Source organism: Phodopus roborovskii, unplaced genomic scaffold (genome assembly GCF_943737965.1).
Source record: "Phodopus roborovskii unplaced genomic scaffold, PHOROB, whole genome shotgun sequence".
Classification (NCBI taxonomy): Eukaryota; Metazoa; Chordata; class Mammalia; order Rodentia; family Cricetidae; genus Phodopus; species Phodopus roborovskii.
Genome location: NW_026126418.1, coordinates 71,451,677 through 71,466,982, shown reverse-complemented (window position 1 = coordinate 71,466,982; position 15,306 = coordinate 71,451,677). Strand labels below are relative to the sequence as shown.

The 15,306-nt window shown below is 50.2% G+C and overlaps 1 protein-coding gene across 1 annotated transcript; it reads left to right on the top strand.

Annotated features, from left to right (window-relative positions):
- Nucleotides 1-12,304: 12,304 nt before the first annotated feature.
- Nucleotides 12,305-14,995, top strand: Ier5l (immediate early response 5 like). Its single transcript, XM_051185095.1, has one exon. It carries the CDS (start codon nt 12,514-12,516, stop codon nt 13,732-13,734), a length of 1,221 nt encoding a protein of 406 aa, XP_051041052.1. The 5' UTR covers nt 12,305-12,513; the 3' UTR covers nt 13,735-14,995.
- The last annotated feature ends 311 nt before the right edge of the window (nt 14,996-15,306 follow it).

Sequence of the window (15,306 nt, the reverse complement as noted above, 5' to 3'; positions counted from 1 at the left end):
GAGATGTGGCCATGGTATAGGATGTGCCTGTTTTATTAATGCTAACTGTCCAAGGAGGGACATATCAGCTTTTCTCAAATACAAGGTGTCATTGATGGGAAGACACTTTGTTACCAATGATAGACATTGGAAACTTGATATCTTAGACCAAATGACACTCTGTGCCTGGTGTCATGGGGCAGAAACCATGCTGTGTTCACATGGCTCCAACACTGACTTTGGTGCCTTGAAAAAGTCTCATTTGAGTCATTGTGACACCATCATTTCCCTTTTTCTTGTGTCTTGGGGAATTTGGAAAAGAGGCGATAACTCAGCAAATATCTGTAAACCAGTGGCTCACCCACCCCTCCATTCAATGTAGAACCAATAAATAAACCAACATAATGGTGCCTGTTAATTAAAAACTATGTTCTAGGCAAGGTAATGCACACTTTAATCCCAGCACTCAGGAGGCAGAGGCAGGTAGATCTCTGGATTCAAGTACAACCTGGTCTACAGAGGAAGTCTCAGGACAGTCAAGGCCATACAGAGAAACCCTGCCTCAAAAGGCCAAGGGGAGAGAGAGAAAGAGAGAGAAACTGCTAGCCAAGTATGGTAGCACATGTCTATAATCCCAACATTTGCAAGGCTGAGGCAAGAGGATTACCGCATGTTAGAAACCACCCTGAGCTACACATGGAGACCCTGCTTTGAATAATCAAAATTATCCAGACATACTGCACAGTTGTTATCCTAGAACTCAGGAGCCAGAGACAGACAGATCTCTGTGAGCTTTAAGCCAACCTGGTCTATGCAGTGAGATCTAGACCAATTAAGACTTACATAGTGAGCTGGGAGTTGGTGGCACATGCCTTTAGTCCCAGCACTCAGGAGGCAGAGGCAGGTGGATCTCTGTGAGTTCGAGGCCAGCCTGGTCTACAGAGCTAGTTCCTGGACAGGCTCCAAAGCAATACAGAGAAACCCTGACTTGAAAAACAAACAACAACGACAAAGACTACATAGTGATACCCTGCTCTCTATATAGAGATATAGCTCAGTCAGTAAAATGCCAGTTCTACCCACACACAAGCCAACCATGGTAACCCATGCCTATAATATCCAGCACTTGGAGGTGGAGGCAGGGGGATTAGGAGTTCAAGGTCATCCTCAGCTACATCAACTACATAGTGAGTTTGAAGCCAGCCTGGGAGAACTGTCTCAAAGAACTACGGAGATGGCTAATAATGTTCTTGCCTTACAAACACAAAGCCCTGGATTTTATTCCTGGAACTCATGTTAAAATGCCACTTATGGTACATTGCTTATAATCCCAGCACTAGGGAGGCAGATCCTGGAGGCTCACTGGCCAGCCAGTCTAGCCCAGTTAATGATGTCTAGGCCAATGAGAGACTCTTATCTTAAAGGGGGTAGACAATGGTCCTGAGGATGACATCTGAGGCTGTCCTCTGACCTCTATACCCGACAGACAGTGTGGGGCACACACAGAAGGGCACACACACAAAGACACACACATGGGTACACACACAAAGGCACACACACACGGGCACACACTTTTTAAATAATTTAGTTTAATTAAAGAGGAACTTCAATGCTTAAGCAACGCTAAAATAGATTTTGTACACATTGCATGTATACAAAGCCAAAATAGTTGTTCATCGAAAATCTGTCACCCAGACAACCTTTGTGGAGCAGATGCTGATTGGCCATCTATTCTTTGTCATGGACTAAGGAAGCTGCAAGCCCAAAGACTATGGCCTTGATTTCAGAGAATGTCTAGTCTAATAAAGGAAAAAAGCAGTAAAACAAAAACTAAACCCTATGGTCATGTAATAAACACACACACACACACACATACACACACACACACACACTCACTCACTCACTCACTCAGGAAACATTGCTGAAGAGAGGTTGGAAAGATGGAAGAGCCAGAGGTTGGGGAGGTCTGGGGTGGGACAGGGTCCTCTGCACACACAGGGCTACTGCACTAAGGAACTCCCAGCAGCTTTGGTTGTCTGAACAAGACCTGCACAGTTAACATTGTGGGGGCTCACCACCCACCTGCAGCTGAGGAGTTTCTGACTATTGGTCCATGCTGGGGAAGGAGAGTTTGCTTTAAGGGTGTGGCTTCTGGCAGTTCAATCGTGTCCCAGTGGGTTGTTCAATATCCATGAGTGTATGTACATCCCAGACTGAACTCAGTGTGTTATATTCATGATATTTTAGAAGCAGACATGAAGTTGGGTGAGGATGAATATGATAAAAAAGAATACATTTTATACATGTATGAAATTCTTAAAGTATTAATGAAGAGTGTATTTAAACAAACAAACAAAAAACAGCTGCAGAGATGACTCAGGGAAAGGGCACTTGCTGCTCTTGCAGAAAGGACCCAAGTTCATTTCTCAGCATTCACGACCACCTTTAACTCCAGGGGATCCAACACCCTCTTCGGGCTTCATGTGGCAGCCACTCACACAGACACATAAATAAATAATAAAATAAATTTTAACAGAAAACCATCCTGACTCTACCCCCCCCCACACACACACACACTGGTCTACAGGGTTGCCAGGCCTGAAGAACACTGAAGAACTCAGGGCCTAGAGGACATTGGTCTGGGCCTACATTAGACGTGGCTGAGATGAAAACACATGTTTCAGAAGCCTCTGCCATCCAGGTCATCATTGCTGCCGCAGAGCACAGCCTGGCTCACAAGTACCCTTCTTAAAATCACCCCCATCTTGTGATGAAGGAGAGGGGGCTGGAAAACCAGGAACTGAAGGCAGACCCCAGCAGCACAGGAGGGCCGAGGCTCCAGGCTGGGCCATCACAGCAGTCCCTAGAGGCATCGTCACAAGGCAGGGCCTTAGATGCAGCGGGATCAGGCTGAGGAGAAGAAACAGACCCAGTTCATACCACATCCATGAGCCCAGCTCTTGGGATCCCAAAGGCCATCTACACTTGACAAGTGCCTCCTTAGGGATCAGGACTAAGAAGGGTCTCTTCTGGAATCAAACCAGCCCACCCCGCCTGTGAAATGGGTATGGCAACAAAAATACCCAGCAAGGTCATTGACCTCATGAACTACTCACAAGTAGAACCTAGTGACATTCAGTGAACCCTCAGCAAATAAGCTAAGAGAAAGACACAAGAGCCTCCACAGAGGCGCAAGGCCACACCCCATCAAGTCTAGGGAAAGGAGCCCTGGGCTCTGCAGAACCATTTACCTACGGCCCCTTTCTCTCTCCACTTCTCAGGCCCTCTGCGGTCACAGCTTTCTAAGGTCACAGCCCTCTGAGGTCACAGATGAGATCCCCTCTTACATTCTTCTGGAGCAGAGCTGCAGCTTTGAAAAGCACACCTGAGAGGAGGGGTCAGGGACAGAAACAACGAGGCAGCAGGTGCTGCTTGAGGCAGCAGAGCCTGAAGAGGGAGGGTGGACAGCCCAAACCAATTCCTGCCTCAGTGCCTCTGTTTCCCCATCTGCTCAGCAACAGCACCTGAGTCCCACACAGCCAGGAAGGCTCAATGATGTTTCTGGGTTTAGGGGCTCTTCATACCTCTCCCAGAACCAGTACCAGAACTGTTTTTTTTTTTTTTTTTTTTTTTTTTTTTTTTTTTTTTTTTGTCCTGATTTTCTGTTTTATTTGTTTTGAGACAGAAGATCAAGTAGCCCATGCTGGCTTGGGACTCAAAAGTGTTATGTGGCCAAGGATGACCTTGAACTCCTGATCCTCTTGTCTCCATCTTCAAAGTGCTAGGATTACAGGTGCATGCCACAGTGCCTGATTTCTGAGGTGCCAAGCAAACATTCTACCAACTGAGCCACATCTGGTTCCATTCTGGTTTTGCTTTATTCTGTTTCTGTGGTAGTATGGACTGAACTCAGGGTAGGTAGACATTATTACAGAGCTATGTCCCCCACCTTATTTTTTAAAACTTATTTTAAAACAGGGTCTTACCAAGTTGCCCACATTTGACTTCAACTCAGGCTGGCCTTGGATTGAGTATCCTCCTGCCTCAGCCTCTGGAGTAGTGTCACTGTGCTCCCTTGAACTCACTTTCCTCATACACACAGAAGTGTGAACACACATATGAGAAACAGGTTCTTAAAAAATGCTCTCAAAATGAAAACTCCTCTGTGTTCCATGGAGCCAGCATTAAAAATTCACTATTTAGGGGAGCAGGAGGGTCAGAGCAGCAGCCCCAGCTTCAGGGTTCCCCATCAGTGAAGAAGACTTGGCCCTCTGCCCCATGGCCTGGGAGGATGGGCACTGTCCCTTCCCTCCACCTTCCCTGCCCCTGCTTCCTGTGTTTTTCTTCAAGGCCATCTTGCTTGCTGTAATAGACTGTAACCCAGGCTCGCCTCTAACTCCCTAGCCTCTTGGCCACCACACTCAGACTGACTCCTTGTTTGTTTCGTCTGAAATGTAAGGAATCCTATGGCCCTGGGAGCTGAACAAGAGCCCAGTAAACAGGAGGCACTTAATGTATAGGAAAGAACCAGCAGGTATGAGCAAGACTAAGGCAGAAGGGTGTCTGGTCAGAGGTGGGAGAAGGCCACCTCTCCCCAACTCAGGCAGAAGTGCCACAGCTCGAATGTGGAGGTCAGAGGACAACTTTGTGGACTGTTCTCTCCTTCTACCTCTGTGTGAGCTCTGAACTGAATGTTGTCAAGCATCTCTACTCACAAAGGTATATTTCAGGGTAGGGTCTGTCCACCCATCAGTTTCCCCAGCCCATTCCTGCTGGTGTGATTTTGTTTGGTGAAGTAGACAACTGGTGTACGGCACAAGATTCATGAGACTGGCTCAAATATAGATTAATATAATTTTATTCCAGAAGAAATCTCTTACATGCGATGCAGATGACCACTGCCAAGTCCCAGCTCCAAAGATCCACACATGCTGCCCCTCCATGACCTGATTGGGAGCAAGAGAGAGCAAGTCTGTCCCGGACCCCAGACCAAATACCACAGGCTCACCTACAAACCTCTGACCATGGCCACAGGTGAAGGCAGGGTGGATATCTCACTACAATTCCCCTTTTAGTCTAAAGAAAAAGATTTAGGCTTGATACAAAACTATATACAAAGACAGAAAATATCAAGTATGCTCTAGGAAAAGGAAAAGTAAGAACAAACACAAACAAATACCTATTGTACTAAAGGGACAAGAGCAAATGGCAAGAAATACATATCCAGTCCTAGGGTGAAGGTATAACAGAGATTACCATAGAGTTGTCCTAAGCTGGAAAGCTTAAGTCTTGTACCTAATATTTATATCTAAGAAGAGCGAACAATAATTGTGACAGTCTAATCTTCAACCTCATCAAAGACCTGAGAAGGAAGATAACAATACTAGGGTAGGCAGGAAGTGCAGGCGGGCAGCTTCCAAAAGGTGCAGAGAAGACAGAAACAGCAGGCTACCTGGACAGTCACCTACAGTCACATAACAACATTGGGGCAACCAGTTTTGGCTAAGGCCTAGAGTATTGTAGTTTAATAAGGGTCAGGATAAACAGATAGGTTATATATTTGGCTATGCTAAGGTTAAAACCCTTCTTTTTATTTTAGACAGAAAAGATGATGGGAGATGTCATTCTGTAAATATGTTTCTCTTATTGGTTGATGAATAAAGCACTGTTGGCCAATAGGAAAGGAAGATAGGAGGGACTAGGAGACAAGAAGGATTCCAGAGGTAGTAGGGGAAGAGTCAACATGGAGAGACTGGAGAGAGCAGAACCGCCTGCCCCCTCTCTCCGGTAAGATAAGACCACGTGGAAGTACTTAGACTAATAGAAATGGGTTAATAATTAAGACAGAGCTAGCCGATAAGAAACTAGTAACTGGCCAACAGCATTATATCAAATACAGAGTCTCTGTGTGTTAATTGGGGCTGGCATGGCGGTGGGACCAGGCCGGTGGGGAAAACCTTATTTGTAACAGTAGAGAGTATCTCTGACTGACCAACAACACAGAAGCAGGAAGGCTGAAGGCAAGGTTCATCAGTCTTCTAAGTTTATCTCTTGCAAGCACAGTAGGACAGCATGTCCAAAGTCAGTGGTTGAGGTGGGGGCAGTTCTTTGCCCAAGAGGCCATAGCCAAGGAGAGGATGGACTCCAAAAGGAGTGACATCAGTGCCCAACATACTCTCTGGAGCAGCTTGGTGCTGTCAGGAGCAACTGTGTCTCATGTCAACGGAGTACTAATACTAAAACATTTAAATGCCATGTTCTACAGGTCTATGAAGTGTTTGAAGATCAAACATTGATGTCTGACTAGTCTCATAGGTATAAAAAACATGGGTAGTGATAATCTGTAATATTCAGGAACATAGCTATACAAATGGCTGAAACTTCCCAAAATAATTTAACAAGGACAATGATTTAGTAATATAACTATATACATATATGTATATATGTAAATCTCTAAACTAGAGGTAGGATTGAAATGTCTTGACCAGAGGTAGAGCTGTATAAAATATACAAAATATATTAACATATATAAAAGTATACATACATAGAATATGATAGATATTTGCGCAAAAAACATCATAAACAGAAAGAAGACCTTACACAATATGACAAATATAATATACAAATTATCCGAGAAAGGAATACAAACTTAATTTTACATAAGTTATAACATATAAGAATCTGTAACAATGTAAGCTGTATGTAGTAATGATTACTAAGATAATTTATAAAACATGTTAATCTACCTATATCCCATCTTAACCAAACCTTTCTCATCCATACCCTTAAACTTATCTAAAAGAGATACCCGAGTCTGAGCATCACCTTCCATACCTAACCCTATATAGTTAAAACTCAACCCTATGCAGGAATATTATCCCTTAATGCCAACAGTAGGGAAAGGGGGCATTGTCTTCCTAGGATTACTTCCTGCTGAAATGGGATGACCATGGCTCTATGGGATCCTGTAGGAAAAAGGAAATTAAAACAATGACAAGTCTCGATAGGACTAGTAGTAACCTTTGTAGTTAGTCTCTGTGTGGCAGATGTTTGACTGAAGTTCTTATCTGAGGCTCTGCCCAGGGTGTAATAAGAAGGTGCACCGTTTCAACTAGCTAGTCTGGAGTTGTCTTGAGCATTATAGTCCCAAACCGGTGTTAGGGTGATGTTTGTAGTCCAGATGCATCAAGTTGAATTAAGTAGAATCAATGAAGTGGGCCCCTTCTGGGTGGATCTCTCACTACAGTTTGGTTGGTTGGTTTGATTTTTGTTTGCTTTTTCAGACAGAGTCCTGCTTTCCTGGAACTTGCTATGCAGACCAGACTGTCCTTGAACTCAGAGAGATCCTCCTGCCTCTGCCTCCTGAGTGCTGGGATTCCGAGGTGTGTGCCACCACCACCTGGCCCATTCCTGACTTTGAACCAAGGTCCTGCTATGTCATCCCAGCTGGCCTGGTACTCATTAGGTAGCACAGGCTGGCCTCAAGCTTAAGATCTTTTTCCTCTCAGCCTCCCAAGATACCAGGAGTACAGGCAGGAGCCACCATACCCTGCTAAGAGCAGGTTTTCCTTGCCGGTCTGGTCCCACCGCTATGCCAGCCCCAAATAACACACAGAGACCCTGTATTAGATATGAAGCTGTAGGTCAGTGACTAGTTTCTTATCTGCCAGCTTTGTCTTAAATATTAACCCATTTCTATTAATCTAAGTACTTCCACATGGTCTCATCTTACCGGAGAGAGAGTCCGGCATTCTACTCTCTCCGTCCTCCATCTTGAATCTCCTCCCTACTACTTCCTCTCTCCTCTTTGTCTCCTAGTCCTGCCTATCTTGCTTTCCTATTGGCCAACAGTTAACCAATATGAGAAACATATTTACAGAATGACATCTCCTATTGTATCCCAGTGTCACTTTGTGACTGTTTGTTTGGTTTGGTTTGGTTTACTGATGCTGGCCTTGAAATCACCCTGCAGCCCAGGCTGTTCTTGAACTCAAGGTCCTCTAGACTTTACCTCTCAAGTGCTGGGATGACAGGCATGTGCCACCACACCTGGCTTGCAGCTCTACTTTCCCGGACCTCTTCCACTTGGCTCTCAAATGGGCCTGCAGCACTGCCCACTTCATTCAGATGTTTTGAGAATTACTGAAAAGTGGCTCATGACAAACACAGCCTGGACACAATGGGGTCTGGGGTTATTACCTGTATGGTGGGTAGGGGCAGCCTCCACCACCCAAATAAAAACAAAATCCCAAGATTCTGTTCTAAGAGCCTTAGAAACTCCCAAGATCTGTACTGAGTTCTAAAAACAACTCCCAATCAGAAAGGTTTAGCTGCCCACATTCACCATCCACACTCCCAGCCCAGACCAACAAGGGTTAACCCTGGCTACCCAGGGAATATGCCAGCAAGACTCTAGGAAAGAAGAAAAGCTGTATGTAACTCCTTCCAAACTTTGTTCTCCCTTTCCCAGCTTCTCAAATACTTTCCTGCCATTTGTGCTGGACCCACAACCCCCACTCAATCTGTTGGGACACCCAGGTGTCCAAATTGCCTAGCACACTGGTCTTGAAGGCTCCAGCTGAGTCCTTGGCAGACATCACTAATTGGGACACATACCAAATCCCTTCTCACCCAGAGCTCCAGGCAGACATTACCAATCAATCAGATGGCTCAGGGGATGAAAAGGATACTTCAAATCTGACCTCAGGCAGTGAGACCAACCTGCTGTGTTCTTCCTACAGCCTAGCTCAGTACTTGCACTGTACCCAGCCTGCAGCCTGAACAGAGAATGAATAAACAAATGCACATCTAGCTAGCCCAAGTGCTCTGAAACCCAAGATACAAGAGCATCCAGCAGCACCCAGCACATTCTTCCCACAAGGACAGCCACTTGGAGGACTCATGAATAACAGTGGTGGGGACTATATACCCTTCACCCACCCTGGAATGGTGTCCTGTGTCACCTCAGAAAGGGCACCTACTCTGCCTCTTGCTTCCTCCATGGGATGTGGATTGTAAGAGGCCTTGCCTTAAAGACAGTGCTGGATTCAGCCCTGACCTGGCGAACAAGGGCACAAGTTCTTCACAGGCAAGGCAATGTCAGTCCACCTTACTACACAGAAGGTACTCGAGGTCCTGGGAGCCGGGACCCAATGTTTCTAGGTACTGTGCCTCTTGATAGAACCACGTGAGACAAACAGACACTGCTGAGTTCTTAACTTCTACCCATGTTATTGACAAGCTATGGTCATTTAGGGCTGGGAATGTCTGCTGTCATGGTTCCCCAGCAGTAGCTGCTACACAGTAAACTTCCTGGGTACAGCTATGATTCCTGCATCTAAGAATCACCAGCCTCTTGGATTCAGACAGGCCCCAGCAATGGCTCCCATACTGCCATGCCCTGCCACCACATGAGGCCCACATATTCACATATCCTGGAGCATAGCGAAAAGAGGCGGGCATTGAAGGGGCATCTGATCCAATTCTCAGCACCACTCTTACTGTACCTCATTTTACCCATGTGGAAATGGGTGCTTGCCTTCATCATCATACTTTCTGCACATTACATTCACTGATTTGCTTTTCCTACAGATGTTTATTGAGCACCTACTATATGCCAGGTCCTCACTGGTCCCCCCCCCTTCCTATTCTATACTGAAAGGTCCTCTCCCTCTTTGGCCTTAAGATCTTGGTTTTATTATAGGGAGCCTCCCCAGTGTCTGCTCTATGAGATACCATCTACTTTACCTGAAGGGCAGAACTATGTCTTGTTCTTTCATATACTTCCACAGCCTCCAGATAATGCCTCTGAAAATCTCTCAGGAGATCGAATGTATACACAAACTTGAGAAGTCCAAATCTTCCTCCCTCCACTCCTAGCACAATGCCTTCAAGATGCTTTCTGCCCAAGCATCCCAAGAGCCCCCCCAAGGGTGAATCCCATCACTGGCCAGGTACTTCTCTAGATGCTCCTGTCTGTGTATGCAGCTTTCTGTGCTTACAAGGCATAAGGGCTCCAATGTGGGCTGGAATTACCAGGTCCCCAGTGATCCATGCCCTGCTCAGAGCCTCCATCCCAGCAGACACTTGGTAAATATTGAGGTATTAATTAACTTCCTCTAGGGAATGGTGACTCAGACCAGATGTAATCTCTCCAACACAGGGAGGAAAAGCGAGCACCCCAACCTCACTCAGGTGATCTCTAGAACCCTTACCTTTGTGCACAGTTCCCCTCCGCAAGGTAACTGCTTAGGGCCCTGCAAGTGTGTGTGCACACGTAAACACGCATGCACATGCATGCACAGGCATACACACACACACACACACACACACACACACACACACACACGCCGCGCGCAGAGTATTGAATGGTCTCTATTGCACTCTGCTGAACCATTATGTGCTCAAACAGAGGTCTGTAGCCCAGAGGCTGTGAAGAGTACTGGTCCTGGGGCTTCCCAAACACACACACACACACACACACTTGGTGAGATCATCAAATCATTCATCAGGAGTTAGACCCAAAGAACTGGACTTAGCTCTACTGGCATATTTCCAGGCACCTACAGAAGGGGGTTCAAATCCTGTGACCTCAGGTCTCAAGTTTCTTCAGTAAATACTGGGAAAGGACAGCACATACTGTGGGCCAGTCTCCCGTGATTCCAGCTAACACCCTCAGCTATGGAGTGGGACAAAGCATTCCACTCTACCACTGTAGCCTGTACACCTTTGAAATAGGTGTTCAGGAGGTGGGGGAGGTATGGCTCTGCTCCCCCGGGATTCATGAAGCAAGTCCCCATGGCCACTGGGATGCCAGTCAAGTGTGCTTGAGCACTCCCTCACTACCCAAATGTAATCCTGGCCATTTTGAAGCAGGGTGAGAAGCATGTTCTCATGGAAGAAACAGAGTCTGTGCCTGCAACCCTGTGGTCTTGGACCAAGCCCCTTCATCAGAAAACCTGAACAAACTGTCCCCTACTTTTTTTGACACTTTACTTTTAAGAAGATGCTAAAACTTGGAGACAACTACCATTGTGTCCTCTCCTAAAAAGAGTCACCAGGACAGCAGGGTGGGGTGTCTTTGACTCCAGCCAAGAGACAGAAGTGCTGAGAGGGTTCAAAGACAGGAAGGATCACCAGTTGTCTCTGTGGACTCTGCTTGTCCTTCTTCCTGGGCCAATTTCCTGACTTAAGCACTTCAAGAGGCCTTGAGCACTGCGAATTCAGTCCCAGCCCCGCAGCTGCCTACCCCCACTCCCCACCCCGCAGCAGCCCTCTTCCTCAGTAAGCTTCTCAGTAGAGACTACCAGGAATCCTCCTTATCCTACTGCCTCTCCCCATTGATCTGTGGGTAACTCAGAACAAGGGCACAAAAGGCGACAAGTTTTTGGCCTGGGTACTCCTGGGGTTCAGGATTCTGACCAAATCTTTACAGGTTGCCCAACTCAAGGGGGGTCTCAGCCCTGGGCCCAAAGAACCTTAGAGAGATTCAGATCTTTCTGATAAGGGGCTTTGCTAGGCTCCTATTGTCATTGATATTAATGAGGCAGGAAAGAAGAGGTTACCCAAAGATGAGGAGGAAGCTGGGGAGCGTTCCTATACCCCTACCTCTACCCGACCCCCACTCCTGGGGCTGATTTAGGACAACGAAATTTCTCTACTAGAGATCAAAATTCACTGGGTTTTGCAGTCAGAGAGGCCCTTCCCCTCCCCAACCATTCCCAGAGGCCCCTAGTCTAAAACATCAGGGAATCTGGCCCCAAACTCTTTCTTCCATGAGGGTGCCCTAGTGGCCACTGTGCCCCCCACATACACACTCCAGCTTTCTCGGGAGAAGGCTCAGCTCTCCCAGGTTCTCCTGGCCTTAGCAGGTGAGAAAGAGGAGGCGCCGCGTGGCCCGGAGCAGGGAACCGAGAGCACCTGCTGCAGGTGAGGCCCAACCGTGCGGAAGGGGGCGGAGCCATCTCCGCGGCGCTCAGGTGAGCCGACCCCCAGCTCGCGGGAGCCAGGTCCAGGGTAGCCGCGGGCTTCAACGTGGTTTCCCGAGAGACGACCCACGCTGTGGGCGGCTACCTAGGAGGCTCCGAGTCCCACGCGGTGCCACGGCCCCAGGAGAACATTCGAGGCAGCGGCGGCGTTGGAGGCCCGGGGTCCGTTCGGTATTTGAATAGCACAAAGGAACCGCCTTGGTCTGATTGGTCAGCTAAGTGGCCCCGGGGCGGGAAGCGGCTGTCATTCGGGAGGTTCAGCAAGCTTCTATTGGTTAATTTGCAGTGGGGCGGGGCGCTGCTACCCGGCTAAATAGCTGGGGCCGGGGCCGGCGGAGGCTCATTGCTTTGGCGCCGTCTGGGGAGCGTGAGCCTGCGGGTGGCGTGTAGCGCATGGTGGCGGCTTCTCTCGGAGCGCCGCCGACCCGCTGACCAGGGCTCGGTTCTCTGTGCACAGTGCGCTCCGGAGACCAGCTGGAGGTACACGCAGCAGCAACATTAGCAGCGGCAAAGGCGGCTGCTCCGCCGCTCGCGTCTCCGCGGGAGCATGGAGTGCGCCCTGGACGCCCAGAGCCTGATCAGCATCTCCCTGCGCAAGATCCACAGCTCCCGGACCCAGCGCGGCGGCATCAAGCTGCACAAGAACCTCCTAGTGTCCTACGTGCTCCGCAACGCGCGCCAGCTTTACCTGAGCGAGCGCTACGCCGAGCTCTACCGGCGCCAGCAGCAGCAGCAGCAACAGCAGCCGCCCCACCACCAGCACCAGCACCTCGCGTACGCGGCACCGGGAATGCCGGCCAACGCGGCCGACTTCGGCCCGCTCCAACTTGGCGGCGGCGGGGACGCGGAGGCGCGCGAGCCGGTCTCCCGGCACCAGCTGCACCAGCTCCACCAGCTCCACCAGCTGCACCTCCAGCAGCAGCTGCACCAGCACCAGCACCCGGCTCCCAGGAGCTGCGCGGCAGCGGCGGTGGTGGCCGGAGCGCCGGCGGGCTGCGCGGGGGCGCTCTCGGAGCTGCCCGGGTGCGCCGCGCTCCAGCCGCCGCACGGCGCGCCCCACCGCGGGCAGCACTTGGAGCCGCTGCAGCCCGGTCCTGCGCCGCCGCTGCCGCCGCCCGCGCCCACCGCGCTCTGCCCGCGGGACCCTCGCGTTCCGGCCGCTTGCTCTGCGCCCTCGGCGTCCCCGGGGGCTGCCCCACCAACCGTCGCCGCTTCCTCTCCTCCCGCCTCTCCAGCCCCTTCCTCGTCCCCTGGCTTCTACCGGGGCGCGTACCCGGCCCCTTCGGACTTCAGTGTGCACTGCAGCAGCCAGACCACCGTGCTGGACCTGGACACTCACGTGGTGACCACGGTGGAAAACGGCTACTTGCACCAGGACTGCTGCGCCTCCGCCCACTGCCCCTGCTGTGGCCAGGGCGCTCCGGGACCCGGCCTGGCGTCCACCGCTGGTTGCAAGCGCAAGTATTACCCTGGCCAGGAGGAAGAGGACGACGACGAGGAGGACGCGGGTGACCTGGGAGCCGAGCCCCCCGGGGGCGCCCCGTTCGCCCCCTGTAAGCGCGCCCGCTTCGAGGACTTCTGCCCGGACTCGTCCCCGGACGCGTCCAACATCTCAAACTTGATCTCCATCTTTGGCTCGGGCTTCTCGGGGTTGGTGAGCCGACAGCCGGACTCCTCCGAGCAGCCGCCGCCGCTCAACGGGCAGCTGTGCGCCAAGCAGGCGCTCGCCAGCCTCGGCGCCTGGACTCGAGCCATTGTCGCCTTCTAGGGACCCCCGAGGGCATGGGGACCCTGGGCCCCGCGGGGCTGGGGCCAGACAAAGACTCGGACAAGGGACGATAGAGAACGAGCGGGTCCTGGCCACTCCGGGCAAACTGGGGGCGAGCAGAGGCTGATGTTTTATAAATTGTAAAATAAAAAAAAATCTAAAAAATCTTGGACTTTATTTTTGCAGAGAGAAAAAGAGCCTATTTAAGTATGCTTTGTGTTTCTCTTACTCTTTTTTTCTTTTTATTGTACTGATTGCGGTGGTGTTTAGCGAGGAGCCTGCCACGTGAGGCAGGGCTGCTGCCCGGAGGAGGTGCCGGGCAGCGGGGGACGAGGCTGGGTGCCGGGGGGCGCAACGCAGGAGGGCGCGGGGCCCGGGACGCCGACTCCAATCAGTTGTCAGAGCCTGGAAGCCCGACGTTCCGCTCTCCTGAGTTCATCTCTGGGGTGAGGAATGGGTCTTGTGAAATTCTGAGCAAAAAAAAAACAAAGGCAAACTCTATCTCCAAAAGGGACGTTTCGGTCACATTTCCTCTCTGGGGGCGGCCTCCAAAGTTCTCAAAATGAGAAGGCAGAAATGAAAACACTTCAACTTTTTTTTTTTCTTTTCTTGCCGGGGCGGGCGTCTAGAACCCCTCCTCTCCCCGCCCCTCTGGCTCGGTCCTCCTCCCCTCCTCCACCCGCCTGCCGGGCCATGGGGAAGGTGGCGCCCGACACCCCACACTCTGAACGGTTGGGGAAGGGGTGGGGGGCGAGCAGGCGAACTACATTTCCCATCATGCCCAGCACTGCGGTCCTCACTAAACAAAAAAGGAAGTCGATTCCTTCACCTGGATCCCCAGCGGCCCCGGGGGAGGGAGGGGCCCGGATCGCCAACTGCGCTGGAGACTTTTCGCTTAGCTCCTGGTCAGCTGTGGTGTTTGTGTGCGCGCTTCTAAGTTACCTTGTCTTGCTTCAGTCTTCGGTTCCATCTCATGAAACCAGCATTGTTCCAGCCTGTGAGAACCCTGTCTGCGTCCTCAGCTCAATAGATTTTGTTTCATTTAAAAGCCTTTTGTTGTGAGAAGGTGAGGTTCTTCTAGACCCCCTCTGGGTCTCTGCTATCACCACCCCAGGGACTCCAAAACAAGTTGCCAACCTTGCCTTCCCAGCCCTTCTTCCTCCTGTATTTTTGTGCATACTAAATTGAATCTCACCGGGTAAAACTGTTCAGATTATTTGTTTAAATTTATAATCTTAATAAAAAGTCGTCTGTAGAGTGTTTGGTAGTGCTTTGCTTTCACATGGGCCTAGAGGTGGGAGAACCTAAACACACACACACACACACACACACACACCCCAGCTCTCCAGGACTGCGGGCCGGATCTGCCCAAGTCTCGGCCAGTGGTTGGTAGTCGTGTGTGTGTGTGTGTGTGTGTGTGTGTGTGATGCGGGTTCTAGGGATGGAACCGGGTACTACAAGGCTCCCAGTTCCCCTCCCCCCTCACCAGCGGGTCCTGCCTCCATGAGAACCGGCTGCCCCGGGGTCTCCAGCAGGAAGCTGAGCCAGCCTCCAACGTAACCAGGGTTGCAT

Excerpts from the sequence above, each read along its gene's own strand:
- Ier5l (XM_051185095.1), top strand. The coding sequence starts at position 12,514 with ATGGAGTGCGCCCTGGACGCCCAGAGCCTGATCAGCATCTCCCTGCGC.